Below are 17,793 nucleotides of genomic sequence, written 5' to 3'. Positions count from 1 at the left end.
CTAACAAGATTGTCTCTGGCCAACTCTTGCATTTAAAGCCAGAGGATATGCTCCATTTCTTGTCTTGGAATGCTGGGACACCAAACAGATGCATACAAGGGGCTGTTTGGAGTCCTGTACAATATCAGTGTGTAAGGGTGGGGTTTGAGCTTAAGTATCTAAATTTATGCACAACCAAATATTTGTAGAATTACTTCCATACGACCTTTTTTTCTGAAGACAAATGACTCATTTCTTCAATGACTCAAGCCACACAGCTTCATAAGCCTTTCCCTGAAATAAAGAGATTGAGGACATGGGGTTCCTCTTCTCCTGTTCACAGACATTGCCACACTTGACAGGGGCCAGGGAATGAGGCAAATATTCCCTCACAGATATTGAATTTTATTATATGTCATTGGAGAGTAACTGAAAATTGTCAAAAATTTATACACAGTAATCACATAACATTGTTATGCAAGCCATACACCTTTTCAGTGTTGAAAAATATAGGCATATGGGACTTCCTTGGTGGTCCAGTGATGATAAAGAATCCGCCTTCCAATGCAGGGGACACAGGTTCGATCCCTGGTCAGGGAACTAAGATCCCACATGCCATGGGGCAAATAAGCCCAGGCGCCACAACTACTGAGCTCTCACGCCTCAACTAGAGAGGCTGCGTGACGCAAACTACAGAGCCCTCGCGCCCTGGAACCCACACACCACAACTAGAGAGAGAAAACCCGTGTGCCACAACTAGAAAGAAGCCCATGCGCCACAATGAAAGATTCCCTGTGCCACAACTGACCCGACGCAGCCAAAAATAAATAAATAAGTAACAAAAGAAATCTTTAAAAATATATAGGCATAAACATTCTTTGTATGTATAACTGAGACTTTCCATTAACAGTTCTGGGGCCTTTATCTACTCTTACAAAGTCATTTCCCTAAGCTGGGCTAAAATGATGGAAATGTACACATTTTCTTTTGTAAGCCATATGGAAAAACAAACTTTTTAAACTGGCCATCCTACGTCCTGTATTCGTGGGGCCCTGGAGCCCACAGTAACCCAGCCTCATCTTTTACTCCCTGAATTTGGAAGTTATGGATGGTCCAGATGTGAAATTCTTTGCTCTAAATGCTAGATGATATATTAAACAACGTATGCAGTAAACACTAGCAATAGGAAAGTGCTGATGAGCAGGATAGAGTCCTGGATGTTCCCACTACAGTGGAGGATAGAAAGAGTCTGTTTCATGATAAGTCCAGTTATTTGTGAGACAACAGTATCAAAATTCTTAGAAGTCATCTAGCACTGGGGTTAGAGAGGGACTGAGTTCTCTTATATAAAATATGTGCCTTTATATATTTTTGCATAGATTGCTTATCTTTTTTGTTTTCTTTTTAAAATTTTATTTATTTTAATATTTATCTTTATTTATTTATTTGGTTGCACTAGGTCTTAGTTGTGGTTCGCCAGCTGCTTAGTTTTGGCATGTGAACTCTTAGTTGCAGCATGCATGTGGGATATAGTTCCCTGACCAGGGATCGAACCCGGCCCCCCTGCATTGGGAGCGCAGAGTCTTAACCACTGGGCCCCCAGGGAAGTCCCGGCTTATATTATCTTTTATGAGATTCTTAACAGTGAAATATTACCTGACCAGACCAACCTAGGCATTTTAGAGAAGAAATCTATGCCCAAGATCAGAATCCCAAGCAGGGCAGATTCTACCTGTTAAGGCAGTGTTTTCTCCCCCTTCACCACCTCACTGTCTAGGAGGCTGGCACTGTCTAGGACGTGTTAGGTGTTTATGTCGATTATCTCTGATCTACAGAACAGAGGGAGGTGTTAATGAGCCCCATTTGAAGATGAGAGGTCACACGGTGAGGGCCAGAACCGCAGCCTGGATGGCCCCAACTCCAGGGCCTATGCTGGTTCCAGGACAAATTGCTGCCTCTCTCTTGCTCTCAATTAAACAGACTGGGTGACACAAGACCACAGGGAGACACAGAATTCAACCCAAAGTCCACACAACCACTTGGGGTTGATGTGAATGAGGATGGACTATTTAGGATGAACACCTAGGTCCTTGGGCATCCAGTAGTGATTCTGATATAATCTGGATACTCAAAATTTAACACATTAAAAAATCAACAAAACGGGAAACACACACTTGGTCCCAGGAGCCAACCAGTTACCTACTTCTAACCCAGTGCCCATTCCAAACTTTGGTGTGTGCTGTAGACCAGCCTTGGAGGTTTGCCTTCCCAACTTCCGGACAGGCTATCTGTTCTTTACAAAGGTACTGAAGCTGAATTTATACCAAGTGCAACCAATGCTCAGGTGGCTCTGGTTCTGATCAGCCCTTATCCTGCTAATCTATGAGCAAACTCTCCTCTCCCTTCTGCTACTGGTCCTCCAGCCAGCACCAGTGTATCAGTCAGCTCAGGCTGCCATAACAAAATACCAGACTGGGTGGCTTAAACAACAGACATTTATTTCTCACAGTTCTGGAGTCTGGGGAGTCTGAGATCAAGGTTCTGGCAAGGTAGGTTTCATCTGAGGCCTCTCTTGTTGGCTTATAAGCAGCTGCCATCTCACTGTATGCTCTTATGACTTTTTTCTGTGCACACAAGGAGAGAGAGAGCAAGCTCTCTGGTGTCTCTTCTTATAAGGGCACTAACCCCATCATGAGGGCTGCACCCTCATGACCTCATCTAACCCTAATCACCTGCCAAAGGCCCTACTTCCAAAGACATTGGGGGTTAGGGATTCAACATATGAGTTTGTGGGGGCGGGGCACAAACATTCAGTCCATAATGACAGCTTCGCTGAAGTCTTGTCCTCTTCCCTCTCTTCATGAAAGCAGCATGAGTTCACCTGATGGTGAAACTACCCCATACTGCAATAGCAGTTCAGTCATTTAAAAATACAACTGACTTAATTAACTCATTAGACAGAAAGCACATTCATCCAACTCCGGGTAACCCCTATTTTCGATCTCAAGAGGACTGAACACCCTTGGGTCAAATCTAATCTGCAGGTACTTTTTGTATGGCCCACTTGGTTTTAAAAACTTTGAATGAGTTGCCCATATTTTAAAAGTCAACTTCACATGGAAATCCAGACTTGATCCTATCTTCCTGAGCATGGGAACATTTAGCACACTGCGACTGCTCTTCCCCCAGAAGGTCTCAGTGGAGCCAAGCAGAGGCTGCTCTCCAATTGGCACAGCTGCCATCCCTCTGCACCCGCCCACCGGACCTTTGCAGGCCAAGGTTTTAGCCCTGGTCTCTTCATAGGGTAATGGAAACTGGAGGCTGGTTGCTGTTGTCCAGGTATCCCTGCCTGCTAGAAATCAGCTTTCCAAGGAATTCTGTATTCTCTAGCTTTTTCTAATCCACCAACTCCAACCTCTGAATTCTACATTTCATTTTATAGTGAGACTCATTTGACTGTGTAAACAGTCTGTGTTTTAGTTTTAGGACGGAACTCTTCATTCAACTCAGTTGTTAAGCGTCCTCAATTTGGAAGTAAATTTAAGTCATTCTCTGGGCCTTGCCTCTTGGACCTTATCTGATGGTAAACAGGCAGCAGCTTAAGGGAAAAGATGTTTTAGTGTGTAGGAAACAGATGGTCTTGCTGACCAAAGATTATGGCATCTCTGATTTTGGAGCTAAGATAATGACTTTTTAGTTAGCGATTACATAGCAACATGACTATTTTAAAAACTAACAAAAAATTACAAATCACTTTATGTTGACCTAAAGTGTCCTTGGAATTTGTTTTACCCTATTCCTGATCCCAAGTATGAAGACAATGAGAAAAGTTGCTATTGATACAACAACTCATCATTATTATCACTCTTCTTAGGTCTCACAGTTCTCAACACCCTCTCACAGACGTATTTAATCCTCACAACAGCCCTGAGAAGGATGGGTTAAGAATGATCATTATTTTATAGAAAAGGGAACAAATGCAAGGGAGCCTTTGCATTCCTTGCTTACAGCCCCTCTGGCCACTAAAAGGGAAGTGCTTATACCATATAGGGGGCCGTGCATTCCAAGCTGGTAGTTAAATTCCTAGTCAACAGTTTGCCAGAAACAGACTGAGTTTATCTGCAATACTTTTTGCAAATTGCTCTTCCCCAAATCCTAGTAAAGTTTAGGCATTTAGAGACATTTCATCACATAATGGACAATATGCATTAGGAAAGGGATCACAGAATTTCTGGCCTGAAAAGGGTTCTGGAGCTGATTATCTAGTGACAATCCTTGGGCTTACATATGACTTCCAAGAGTGGTCTCTTGCCCGTTTCCCGTGTTCGTCCCCTGCATTGCTCCTTAGATGGGCTGTGTGTTACTAGTGTCTTTCAGTTTTGCCACCTCTCATCACCTTCCCCCACCAACAAACACACCAAATTGATCACAGCCCACTGCTATTTTAAAACACAGCTCTCATTCCTGAACCACATCTGGGCCTGCATGCCGATGCCTCAGCTTGGCACTCAGGACACTGCCCAACTGGCCTCTCCCTGGGCCTCAGGTTCGGTTCTCTCTCTGGACCCCTATATGCCACCCACACCATACCGCCCCACCCCTCCAGATATCCTATACTTACTTTCCTGTTACCCTGCTCATGCTGTCTCACTTTTCTCTCTCAGGGCAAATTTCCCCACGCATAAATCTCAGATAAAGCTTCCACTCCAAAAGAGGACAGAGGACCAAGCTGAATTGCATCAGGACTGTGTGATCAGCAACTTCCAACTGTAGGAAAACCAACAAGTCCAATGGCCGCAGGGACTTTGACAGACAAGTGGTGGGGAAAAGAAAGGGATGGAGGGGCAGCCAGATTGAAAGAGACTCAAAGACACATTTAAAAAAGACAAAAAGCAAGACCAAACTCTGGTGTCTAGCGATGTACATGTGGGTGATGAACTACGAAGTCACACAAGGAAGTGTCAGACAAGTGGTCACTTTTGAAGGGAGGGGCTATGATTCTGATGCGGGCACATTTTGGGGCTTCTGGAGAGGCTGGCAAAGTTCTTGACCTGCCTGGGAGGTCAAGGGTGATTTGCCTTATATTCATTCTTTGGAAGTGAATATTAAACTAATATTCATTAAACTAATTTGTTCACTGAGATTTTCTATACCTGTTTTAGTTTACAATAAAAAATGTTTACAAATGAAAAACAGGGGCTTCCCTGGTGGTCCAGTGGTTAAGACTCTGTGCTTCCACTGCACGGGGCATGGGTTTGATCCCTGGTCGGGGAAGTTCCACATGCCGTGAGGTGTGGCCAAAAGAAAAAAAAAAAAAGTAATAACTCAAATATTAAAAAAACAAAAAACCAAAAAAACAAAGAAACTCAGTCTTCCTAGCCACATACACCTATTTGAGATTATCGCTATCTCAGGATAGTGGCTCAGAAAACAGACTATGGTGTCAAGTAAAAGTAGTTTTAATTTCTTACTCTGTTACTTACTAGTTGTGTGACTTTTTGGTAAGTTGCTTTGCCTCTCTGAACCTCATGTTCTTCACCTGGAAGATGGGAATTATATCAGCAACAAGCCCATAGGTTTGCTGAGGATTAACTGAAGTTATGCACATATGACACTTTATAAAATGCTTGGCATAATGTTCAATAAAGATGAGCTGGTGGTGGTGTAATGAAATGGGAGATTGGGATTGACATATATACACCAATATGTATAAAATGGATAACTAATAAGAACCTGCTGTATAAAAAAATAAATAAAATTCAAAAATAAAAAAGATGGGCTTCCCTGGTGGCACAGTGGTTGGGAGTCCGCCTGCCAATGCAGGGGACACGGGTTCGAGCCCTGGTCTGGGAGGATCCCACATTGCCGTGGAGCAACTGGGCCCATGAGCCACAATTACTGAGCCTGCGCATCTGGAGCCTGTGCTCCGCAACAAGAGAGGCCGCGATAGTGAGAGGCCCGCGCACCGTGATGAAGAGTGGCCCCCGCTTGCCACAACTAGAGAAAGCCCTCGCACAGAAACGAAGACACAACACAGCCATAAATAAATAATTAATTAAAAAAAAGAACATTAAACATTCCTCTTAAAAAAATAAAAATAAAAATAAAAATAAATAAAAAAGATGAACTGTTATTGGTATTCAAACATCAGTGACTTGCAGATTTATTTAAATGGGCCTTTATTGTAAATATTCACAATATTTACGTTCTTTTAGTATTTAAAGAAAATATATTGTTGTAGTGATTTATGCTCTTCTAAAACACCTACTCCTAAATTAGCTGTTAGAATCTCTTTTAGTGAACATATTTTTATGACTAAGTATTTCCTCTTAGAAACTAAAAACCTAGTTATATGTTAAAATACTTACATGGGTGCATTACTCCATAATCTTTAAGTTGAGAGATGATAAATCTGATGGAAAATTTTGAATTAACAATCTATGATATGAATAAGTGTCCATTCCAGCTCTTCTTCCACATCAACTGTGGAATAAACTTGGTTGTTGCTTTCAAAGGCAACTTGGAGGGTTGGATATTTCCTTATTCTTTAAGAAGTGTTTGTATATATTTTACATGTTTATATTTTCTTGTAGTCTGTGATCACACTAGAAGACCTCAGTGCTGAAATTTGTTATGTGAAATCTCCTCTCACTCTTCTTTCCTCTTAAAAATATTGGAATTAATGTGTCACATGCATTAAACTATTTATTAACAGCCTGACCCATTCCTGAATATTGTGTGGAAAATAAATGAGATGCTATCTGTGTCTGGAAATTTAGATGTGGCTGAAATACTAATGAAGGGATTTAGGAATGAACATATATGTCAATGTAGCTGTATGAGATACTGGAAATGTAAGGCAAAGTCTGTTTACTGCTACTACTACTAAACCTGTCTTAGAAATAAAGATATACAAGGTCTTCAAAGGGAAAAATGAAACGAGAACAAATATATCTCATTAACAAAGCAGTCAATTCCCTTTATTTTTAAAATTTTATGTACACATAAGAATGATCTGTATAATGTACATTCAATATAGAAAGCTTTATATATTTGATAATGTATAGAACATTTCACAATTACACTAATCTCTTACATAACATCTTGACATCCATTTTTAAATTTTTTTGCACAACTCCTTTTTCATTCAATTTGGTAAAGCCAGTTATACATACCAACGTATGCTGTGAGCTCTCAGAAGGTTAATGATTGAGGAGAGGATACCAGCGAACAGGTGCAAGGACAAAACCTAATAGTGTTTGACGGTAGGAGAACAGCCACACAGACTCGATGCAGGAGAGGGAAATGCCCTTCTTAGGGGTGACTTAGATTTCCCAATTTCTGTAGACTGCAGTTCAACCCCACGGTCACACTAGTTCAAAAAAACATTATAAAAACTAGGAAGAAAGTTTTGTCTTTTTGATTCACAGTCTTGTAAACAGATATAAAGGAACAAAATGTGCTTACATACATCAAGAAAAAAAATTCTTGTGTACCCGCTTAGGTTGATCCACAGAGTGCTTTCTTATAACGTGATACAATTAGAATCACTGACTTTTTTCCTAAATAAAAATATATTTATAGAAAAAGGAATAACACTGTCATGAAACCAGGAGAAAGGCAGTTAAGAGTTTTCTTCAATGTATCAGCTGGAGGAATGTGGACGGGGCACTGGCCTTTCAGCGTTTATTGTCTCTCAATAAAGTTTCAAGTCTGATAGCCAAGGTCGCCTGCCTCGCGGTCTACGGGAGGCGGCAGGTTAGGCATGACTGAAGACGATGTCCCTGCAGTAAGGTAGCCAGCAACTCCAGGTCCTGCAAGAGAGAAAGGAAAATACACACCTTCTAAAGAGCAGAGTGATGTGAAAACACTGACCTTTATAAAAATGTCAGAACCAGGTCAAGCACCCCATCACAAGGAACTGATACAATCTATTAGGATTACTTAAGCATACAACGAAACCTTAATAAACAGCTACACAGCACCATTTTCATGGTTTGCCTTTACTATATGACAAAGTTAAAAATCATTTCAAAATTTATGCTGGACAGTAACACTGGAAACATGGAAAAATTTTCCCTTCTCACATCTGGGAAGTTCAATCTTTCAAAAAATCTTGGACGCTGAAGGATATAGCTAATGTCAAATGAGAAAAAATGGGAACAGAGGAAAGAAACTCTGTACTTGGGTCAGTCCATTCGAAAGTCATACGTGATGAATTCCCAATAAAAAAACACTTCTATCCACATTCGAGTTAACCTATTTTCATTTGGTGCAAAGAAATGCTACTTTAACAAGTAACACCAAATGAACAAGGGTTGCTACACCAAGGTCTCTGAGAAAGAAAATGCAAACTCTGGACATCGCTCATAGGTCAAAATAAGAGTGCTATGGAAAAGGTATCAATATTTTAGTTTTATATGTCTTGATTCTAACAATCTCTAGTGCACAAAAATGCCATTATCTATGCCAGCATTTATGAAGATGTGGCCTATGAGCATATATAATGGCTTTAGCCCTCTAGTTTATCATGAACTGCAGAGACATTTAATTACACCTCAGAATCACTGCACAACTGTCCTCTGCACAACAGAGTACTTGCAAGAGACACTGTACTGCAGCATAATACTGCATATTGAACAATACTTTTAGCTGAAATCATAGGAAACAAGGCAAACAGCTAAGGAACACTGTAAAGGTTAGGACTAGAAAGGCAGTGGAAGCGGCATGCATTTAGCAAAATGGTTCTCTACCTGCTTCAGAGAGCTACACAGAAGTTAGCAAGCTGCCTGGCAGAGCGGATCTAAAGCCCGCTCCTGAGGTGAAGGGGACTGCTGCCAGTTAGAAGGGAAGGAGAGACACCTGAGGGGAAAAAAGAAACATAAGCAGCAAGGGAAGTCATAAGGAAGTGCAAACAGCAGAGCAGTTTGATGAAGGCTAAGGTATAACAGGGACTGAAGCAGGACAAAAGGGGGACAATTCAGATTCATCTTGTTTTTAACCTCATGAGCATGTGTACTGAGGACGTGAAGAAAGCAGACACTGTGTATGCAGCACGTGGTTACACGGCGGCCAGAGACAACTCAGCTCACGTGAGGTGCCGCTTGCCACCTGGAGTGCCCAGGAACTTAGAAAACCTAGAAAAAGGATTTTCCCTTTTTTAAGGCAAGGTGGGCCTGCATCTATCAACCCCTGCTTTCCACCAATCAGGACACCAGGCCTTCCACAGACTGCTCAGGAAAGAGACCATACCCCCCTGACAGCAGTTCAGAGCAACAGCGCCACACGGTTACATCACTTCCCACCAACCTGCCACTCTGAACTTCAGGCAGCAGCAAGATTGCTAGGGAACGTGCCAAGGATGCAACCCTTAAGAATAAACCCCTAAACACTCCAGACTGGTACAGTTCCTGAGCACTTCTGATGTGGGCTCAACTTAGTTCACATCAAATGAATAGATTATGAGACCAAATCATGAATGCTACATATAGAGAAAGCACTAAGGATGTGGTTCTCAGACTACATGCTGAGGCACCCCGGGGCAAATTCACACGGGACACCACGGGCTATTTTTAATTTGAGAGACAAATGACATCTGTTGGATACCATACAAACAACTAATTGCAAGTTGTTTGGATATAACTACTTAATAAACTTAATTATTAAGCATTTCTTTTGGCCTAGGGGTAGATAAAGAAAAAAAAAATCACTAAGTAAGGCACTGTGAACTGAGAAAGTTTGGGAACCTCTGGGCTAAAATCTAAATTGTGAATGATGGGCCTAGAAGGATTATCCAGAAGAGACCAAATTCTAGCCCCACCATTTGCCTCTTTAGGAAAGACAAGTCAATTCCTGGTATTTCTCTAAATGAAGTCTGAGATGCTCTCTCCCTCACACCCCTGGCCTCTTCCAGACATGTCTGGCTTCTAGGGGCTGGAAGCTACAGTCTGCTGGGATACGACACTGTGTTCTCCAGAGAAACATGGCAGGAAAGAGTAGGGGCTGCCAGAAACGGGGCACATGGCACACTGTGTAAGGCAGCTGGACTTAAGAGGGATGTGAAAACCAAGAATCCCACAGAATGGAATTGGCTGCCATGATGGAGTAGTGGAAGGAGCATGGCCTTTGGTGAAAATGAACATGGGATTCTCAGTGGGGGGAAAAAAAAGGAAGCCCTGTCTTAGCAGCAATGTCCTACAATAAACTGACACTGACCTTAGGGAATCTTTCCTAACATGGCTCCCATTGTGTAGTCTTGGACACGTGTAAAAAGAAAAACAAAAGGTAATAAAAACCAACTCTGCAAAGAACTAATGGACCAGTTTGATGAGAGGCCCAAGCAATGCACCCTTGCTCCCTTTGATGACCTTAGGAAAACAAGTTAACTATTCCACATGCCTCTAATTAAATAGAAGTAAGTAAGTATATAGTACAAAGTTCTTCATCTCCAATTCTAGCTCTTAAAAGCATCTTTGCCTTGGCCCACTTCTCTTTCTTTCCTTGTTGTTCCTTCTTTCTCTACTGATTTTCTAGGTAAGGAAATCTGAGGATTTTCACTGCTGAAATTATTTTTATAGGGCTTTGAGCTTGTTAGCACCAAGCTCTTCTAAAACAAAATAAATGGCTAAGTAACCCAAGGCCCTGCAAAATAAGCAGTTACAGCTTAACTGCACCATGGGTAAAGTCCCACTGAGGCACTTTTAGATGAACATTTATCATAAAACAAAACAATATGCCAGGCTAGAGGGTCCGTCTCATCTCAATTTATCAACACTGAGTAATCCTGCCTAGGACATTTTAATTTTTACCTCAAATCCTGAACATGTGACTGAGTGACATTTGCTGAGCAGCCAGGAAGAAGAAAATTATAAATGCGATTAGTCATTCCCATCTTATTTTGAAATAGTAATTAACTTTCCTTTATCTCTCCCCATCTCCTAAACAAAATCTACTTATCAGAAGAAAAGGCTGGTGACAACTTATGTCCTCACAGCACCTTATTTCATTTGCAAATTGATTAGACAGGGGCTGGTACAAACTGAATCTTCTCAAGACTGAAGGCAGGGTGGGGTAAATTTAAAATTCCAATTCAACACAACACTGTATACATTCCATGGAGTTCCACGTAACGGAATTTTATCATTATTAGAAGTACTAGCCCCTTTTATCAAACAATGACACACAATTCAACAGAAAAGCTCAAACACAAAAAAGAAAACATTTGGCAATCCAAGCGATAAATATACATCAGTTCAACCGGTAGTACTTTCACAACAAAAGAACATCCCAGACTGATGATGTGCTAAGAACTGGACAATTAGGGGGCCAACACAGCTCAGAGCTAGTCCAGATTGTCCCATGTCAACTGATGTGCCCTTGGGCTTCAACAATGACCTTCAGAATGGCCACAGTAAAGCTCCAGGCCCTTTCCAGGCTGGGATTTATACCACCTACCCCTCGATGGCTTTATATGGAACTTGCTGCCCCGTGAGCCAGACCAAGGATGTGAAGAAATTTATAAACCCCAGCCTTTTTATTTCCCTAACCTTCTGCAGCCCATCAAAGCTGCTTCTCATAACTCATTCAGAAGCTACCCCAGGGATCCAAGTAAAAGGAAAGGCACAGACAGAAACCTTTTGGCTCCCTGAACTTTTCCTACAGTTATTAGGGAATCTGGGTGGGGGTGAGGACCAAGTGATTTCTAAAGGAACTCTAGGTCTCTGAAGATAAATCCTTCTCTCTTCTGTATTCTAACGACAGACCTTTTGACCCACAGCTGTTAGTACGTCAAAGATCACCTGCAGTCTTTTATTCCATCCAGTCAAGTCAGTGAATGCAATGAATGTGAAGTACACTCAAGAACAAAAAGAATTAGAAGAGGCCTTCCTGTCCCTGCTTGTAATCTATATCTTCCTATTCTTCAAGGTCAAATTTTAAATAAGTTTACTCTCAGCTAGAAAAAAATACGGCAGATTTTCCAATCGTACCGTTCTTACATACAAAGTAATGAATATAATACCATGAAAAGGTGGTATTGTGTAAACTTTTTGGGAAAAGAGTCTAAAGTGGTAAAGTTTTTAGTGTGTCTATAAGAACATACTCCTACTTAGAAGCTACAGCTTTACCCCGAATTTGAAAGAGATATGGAAGAGACTAAGACCATATTCTAGGTATTTCTCTCCATAGAAATCACAGGGCAGGGGATGGGAAAGGTAGAAGGGAAACCCACAGCACTCTGCTCTTAATGTACACACACGCACCACATGTTCATAAATTCTAGAAGTCTGATTATAAATTTTAGTGGATTAATATTAAAGAGGTCACAGTGGAGGAAAAAACAGTAATGTCACAACCACGTCTAAAATTAAAATCATGCAAAACTTTCGCCAAAGTCCCCACTTCTGAATATTCAAGATTTGGTCTTCAGGATTTATAAATTTCTATATTAGCGATCAGGATTATTAAAACAGTTACACTGGTGTGAGAAACCCTGGGTAATTAATTTTTTCTCTCAATTTACCTACGTCATCTCTGGTTAGAGGAGGACGCAGGGCTGACATTTTTTAAAATACTATAATTTCAGGCAGACTGCAAGAATCACTTAATATTCCTAAGGTTAATTTCAAACTAAAAACTTTTATACCAAAGACTATATTTCATTTTCAGCATTTAGCAATAGACTTCTGTGACTTTCTTTTTAAACAGAAGCTAATATGAAAACAAGTATTCCAAAATTACTACGCTAAAATAAGTCTGTAAAATGGATAAATGTCCCAAGCTTCTGCAGTGTATTATCTTCTGATCCCTAGGCAGTAAAACATCCTTTCCTTTATGGTACCCACATATTTCCTCCCACGAGAAGATAAACCCTAAATATTTAGTAAAACTTCAGATTAATCACTGGTAACTTCGAAGAAAAAATATTTCACATATGAGTATGCATATTTGGAACTTCAACCTAGTATTCTGACAGAATGGAACGATGCTATCATATTTCTGAGTAGATATCTCTCCACTCTTTTTTTACATGTTCAAGATAAACATTTTAATACAGCCATACTCCAAATACAACATATGACACCATGGATTTACTGGATCAAAACTAAGCAGTGTCCACGTTGCAGTCAGCACACATTCGACACCACAGCAGTTCACATGCTGTCTGGGCTAGAACCAGAGGTCCACTGCATGTCCACAGCATCTCCAAGACAGGTAGCTAGGAACCTAGGAAAACCCTCTAAATGCCATTTTTAGTCTAGACAGGGCAAAAGAAAGGTCCAAGTGGCTTCCGCCATGTGTCTTAGGGAAGAGAATTGGGTGTGGTTTACCTGTGAGGTATCCTGCTGTTTGTGACTCTGAAATAAACAAGTCATGTTTCTGATCTTTGAAGGCACTCCAGACTGAAGAACGAGACAGGATTTCATTCACCTAGGGAAGTAAAACAAACTCTTTGAACTTAAACAAACTAAGTGCTAGATGTTGCTAGATGAAATTAAAGAGAAAAAGCAAACTTACAAGACAAAAGGAACAGGCCAGCTGAGGAAAGAACCAAAGATGAACCAAGACCTCACATTCATCAGACACTCTATACCAGGCACATCTCATTAAGCCAAATGCAAATAAGTCCCTAAATCAGTCTTCCCTCCAAACTTGGACTCTACTATTTGAACTTACTGACTTGTATGTAATTTGGGCATGAAGATGTTCTTGTGATAGTAACAACTGGCTGACAGTGTGGTGTGGGTTCATGAAGTATTCCTCAGGAAGGGGTTTGGGGAGGAGCTACTGCAAAACTCAAGCTACAACTTTTTTTTTTTTTTAACATCTATTTATTTATTTGGCTGCACCGGGTCTTAGTTGCGACACGTGGGATCTTCATTGCGGCATTCAGGCTCTTAGTTGCGGCATTCGGGTTCTCTGACCAGGGATCAAATCCAGGCCCCCTGCACTGGGAGTGCAGAGTCTTAACTGCTGGACCTCCAGGGAAGTCCCTCAAGCTACAATTTAAAGCACTTTTTCAAACTATGGATGTGACCTGTTAGAAGTTTAAGAAATCTATTAAGACAGTTGTGATCAACATGCTTGAGAAAATAAAATAGATTAATATAGAAAGCGTCAAAGTATCACATGTAAAATGGGCAAAATTGTCCTGTGATATATATACACACACGAGTATAAATAACATGTGTGTAAATGTGTATTGGACTAAGATGGAAGACATGTTTCTTTCTGTGACATAGATAAAAAAAAAGTTTAGGAAATTCCAATATAGAGGATATCTTTCGCATATCAAAGTTCAGATCAAATATTTATTGAGCACCTCGTATGTGGGTTGCACAGTGGACACAAAGATGAGAAAGACTTTCTCTGTCCCTGAAGTGCCTACAGTTTAGTAGGGGAGACAGACAATGCCAGATAACTTAGCGGTAAGCATTAAAGTAGAGATATATACGGGGACTGTGTGAGTCCAAAAGACTCTTTGTCCCAACCTTGGAGAGAAGCAATGGTGGAAGTGATTAGTTGTGAAGGTGCTAAAGTTCCTATTTTGGAAACTATCATAATTCTTTCCTCCCCTTGGGAGTGGAAGGTGGGTGTCAAGGTTGCTCTGCTAATTCTCATCAACAGGAATTCAGAGGGGAGGACAATTGCCGGCACACGGTACACAGGAGTGCCTTTGCTTGGCATTCAGAACACCCACAGGTAACTTTATTCAACATATAGTTAATGACTGCAGCAGCACATGCTGTCTCTCTTCTTTATTATCATCTTAAATAGTTCAAATGATAATACTGCTAGGAGGGACAACGGCATACAAAATGTTTCTTTAGTTGGAACATACAAACACAATGGATTCACTAAAGGAGAGGTTTAAGTCAATTTAAACCTACAGAAGAACATTAGTAGGTAGAAATAGTCCAAACATCTATCAACGGATGAATGGGTAAACAAATCGTGGCTTATACACACAATGGAACATTATTCAGCCTTAAAAAGGAATGAAGTGTTGAAACACACTATAACGCAGATTAACCTTGAAAACATGCTAAGTGACAGAAGCCAGACACAAAAGGTCACATATTGTATGATTCCATTTATGTGAAATGTCCAGAATTGGTGAATTCCTAGAAAACAGAGTGGTGACTGCCCGAAGCTGAGGGGAAGAAGAAATGGGAAATAACTGCTTAATTGGTACAGAGTTTTGGGGACTAGATAAAGTGGTGGTTATACAACATTGTTAATGCGCTAAATACCAGTAAATTGTTCAATTTAAAATGGTTAATTTTATGTTATGTAAATTTCACCTCAACTTAAAAAAAGAGAGCATTACTAGATAGGGCTATATAATAATACTGAATGAGGAACTCCTCAGATGCAACATTAAGAATAAAACCAATGAGGAAGACGGGAATAAAGACACAGACCCACTAGAGAATGGACTTGAGGATATGGGGATGGGGGAGGGGTGAGATGTGACAGGGTGAGAGAGTGGCATGTACATATATACACTACCAAATGTAAAATAGATAGCTAGTGGGAAGCAGCCACATAGCACAGGGAGATCAGCTCGGTGCTTTGTGACCACCTAGAGGGGTGGGATAGGGAGGGTGGGAGGGAGGGAGATGCAAGAGGGAAGAGATATGGGAACATATGTATATGTATAACTGATTCACTTTGTTATAAAGCAGAAACTAACACATTGTAAAGCAGTTATACTCCAATAAAGAGGTTTAAAAAAAAAAAAAACAATGAGGAAAATTAAATTACTGAACTGGTTTGAACTCAGCATATGCATGCGGCTGAAACACATTAACAGAATCTAAGTTACAACAAAAAGGAAGCCAACACTTTGTAAGTGCTAATAACGGAAGGAGATGAAACTAAAATGATGTTCTGTATCTTTTAAAATGGTATTATGGGATGGTTAATGAATGCAGTTATCACTATTCCACAGTAACTCCTAGAACTGAAAGTTAATCTTAACCGGCAACTAAATGCTCAGTATTCTTCTATGCTGAAGAATGTGCAACATGCTACCACTATCCAGAGAAAGAATCCTCCTGGTGATTATTTGAGTATATAGTTTGTGTTTTATGAGGCAGCTATGCTAGTCCATCCCTGGTCTTGGGATCTGCTCCAGTTACGGTCAAGAACCACACCTGTAGGTGGAACCTGAGCTGAGGTGCATAGATCACCAATGGCCAAGACACCTGGCTTTGAAAATGCCTTGTAATCGGCAAAGTTACCTCTGTGCAGACTCACCTGTTCTCCATGCTGCAGGCTTCGAGTCATTGCCTTGAGAGCTTTAACAATCTGAGCCTTTGTGGCTGCTGGGCTGTCCAGATTTTCAAGGCCAATGCCTTCAAGTAATTTTAAGAGGTATGGGACCAAATCTGCTTTCAGGGCCTAGAAGAGAATATTAAGTATACATACGTGTGTACGTGTGTGTATGTATGTATGTGTCTGTGTGTCTATATATATATATAGACACACACACAAATATATACGCTTTAAAAAATGTAAGCCATCCACTGAGGAAATAATTTCACTCCCAGAACCATATCTGGAAGAGGACACTCTGCTTTATTTTATTTTAATGCCAGATGCAGAATTTCGGGGGCGAGGGTATCTAATAGTAATGACATTTTTACTTAATGAGATTTTATTCTGTTCCATCAACTATTCTAAATGCTATATGCTGATTATTTTACTTAATCCTCCCAACACCTAATGATGTAGGCACAACTATAATATTGCCAATGGAAAAATCAATGCATGGAGGGTAAAACATGTTGACAGTCACAGAGCTAGACAGTAATGGAATCTTTATCTGGACCTATAAAGTACAGAACCTGAGCTTCAGCGAGTATACTGGTCTGCTTCCTCTAAGGACATACACTGATGGGCAACAATATTGGCAGTATATTAGTTCTTTTTCACATTTTCTTAAAACATCAACCTTTGCATTCACCATACATTTTCTATTAGCCTAATAAAAGCTAAGTAATACTCTGCTACCACACAATTTTCACTGTCCGCTCTGAAATTCAAAGGAAAGAGGTGGAAGTAACTAAGTAAGTCTACCTCTTTTTTACAGATATTATTCTTGGAACAACCCTGTGAGAAGTCATAACTTTATTTTACAGATGAGGAATCTGAGTACTGTAAGGTTAAATATCATGCCTGAGGTCACAGAGCCATCAAGTGGTAGAACTAACTCATGTTCTTTCCAATACAACAACCCTCCCAGCCAATTATAAGTTTGAACCTCAGAGCATCCAATTATCTCCTTGAAATGTACTCAGTACTTCTAACCTTCCTGAACAAGGAACAGGGATGGAAGTGGGGGTGGATGGAGAGAGAAGATGTGAGAGGAAAAGGGGCTGGGAAATAGGAGGGCCAGATAATAAGGATGCAGGGCCTTGTATTCAGGCTAAGGATGTCAAATGTCACTTTGTCATCTGGCAGGTAATGGGAAACCATTGAAGGATTTTTAAGTGAAGAATGAGTTACACGTTTAAGAGTTGTATTATAGAAAGATCACTTTCTCAATGGCTTTTACATTTATTATATGTGTTTTGGTTCCCTTGATGTCTGCTACATTGGTACCCACAAAGTCTTCTTTTCATTAGATGGGTAGTCTCTTTGAAAAGGACTATAAAAACCTTGGCATGTTTTTTGAACATGACTTAAGAAACAAAGGAATGAATATACAGAATGAATCTTTCCAAAAAGGATAAAACAAATTTTACAAAGCAAGTTAAGGATAAATGCTTAGTAAATAACCAAAATTTAAAATTCAGACATCACAAAAGT

The 17,793-nt window shown here is 40.4% G+C and overlaps 1 protein-coding gene and 1 pseudogene across 7 annotated transcripts in view; one reads left to right on the top strand and one right to left on the bottom strand.

Moving 5' to 3' along the window:
* The window catches only part of LOC309659503 (ras-related protein Rap-1b pseudogene), a 377,624-nt pseudogene that overhangs the window by 91,725 nt on the left and 268,106 nt on the right, over window positions 1-17,793 (top strand). The gene's annotated exons all lie outside the window — the stretch shown is intronic.
* Window positions 6,933-17,793, bottom strand: part of DNAJC13 (DnaJ heat shock protein family (Hsp40) member C13) — a 122,025-nt gene continuing 111,164 nt past the window's right edge. For 5 of the 6 annotated variants that reach the window (XM_082459197.1, XM_082459196.1, XM_082459195.1 and 2 more), the window contains 3 exons: window positions 16,240-16,383; window positions 13,308-13,407; window positions 6,933-7,793 (listed from right to left, as the gene is read on the bottom strand). In XM_082459197.1, coding sequence (XP_082315323.1) covers window positions 7,687-7,793; window positions 13,308-13,407; window positions 16,240-16,383 — 351 coding nt within the window. In that variant the 3' untranslated portion in view covers window positions 6,933-7,686. Of the gene's footprint in view, window positions 7,794-8,732; window positions 8,842-13,307; window positions 13,408-16,239; window positions 16,384-17,793 lie in introns of all 6 variants that reach the window. The other variant, XR_014262823.1, reaches the window with a different exon arrangement.

This window comes from Balaenoptera physalus, assembly GCF_965194825.1.
Source record: "Balaenoptera physalus genome assembly, chromosome: 4".
Classification (NCBI taxonomy): Eukaryota; Metazoa; Chordata; class Mammalia; order Artiodactyla; family Balaenopteridae; genus Balaenoptera; species Balaenoptera physalus.
The sequence above is the reverse complement of the archived record's forward strand: the minus strand, read 5'-3'. Positions and strand labels throughout refer to the sequence as shown.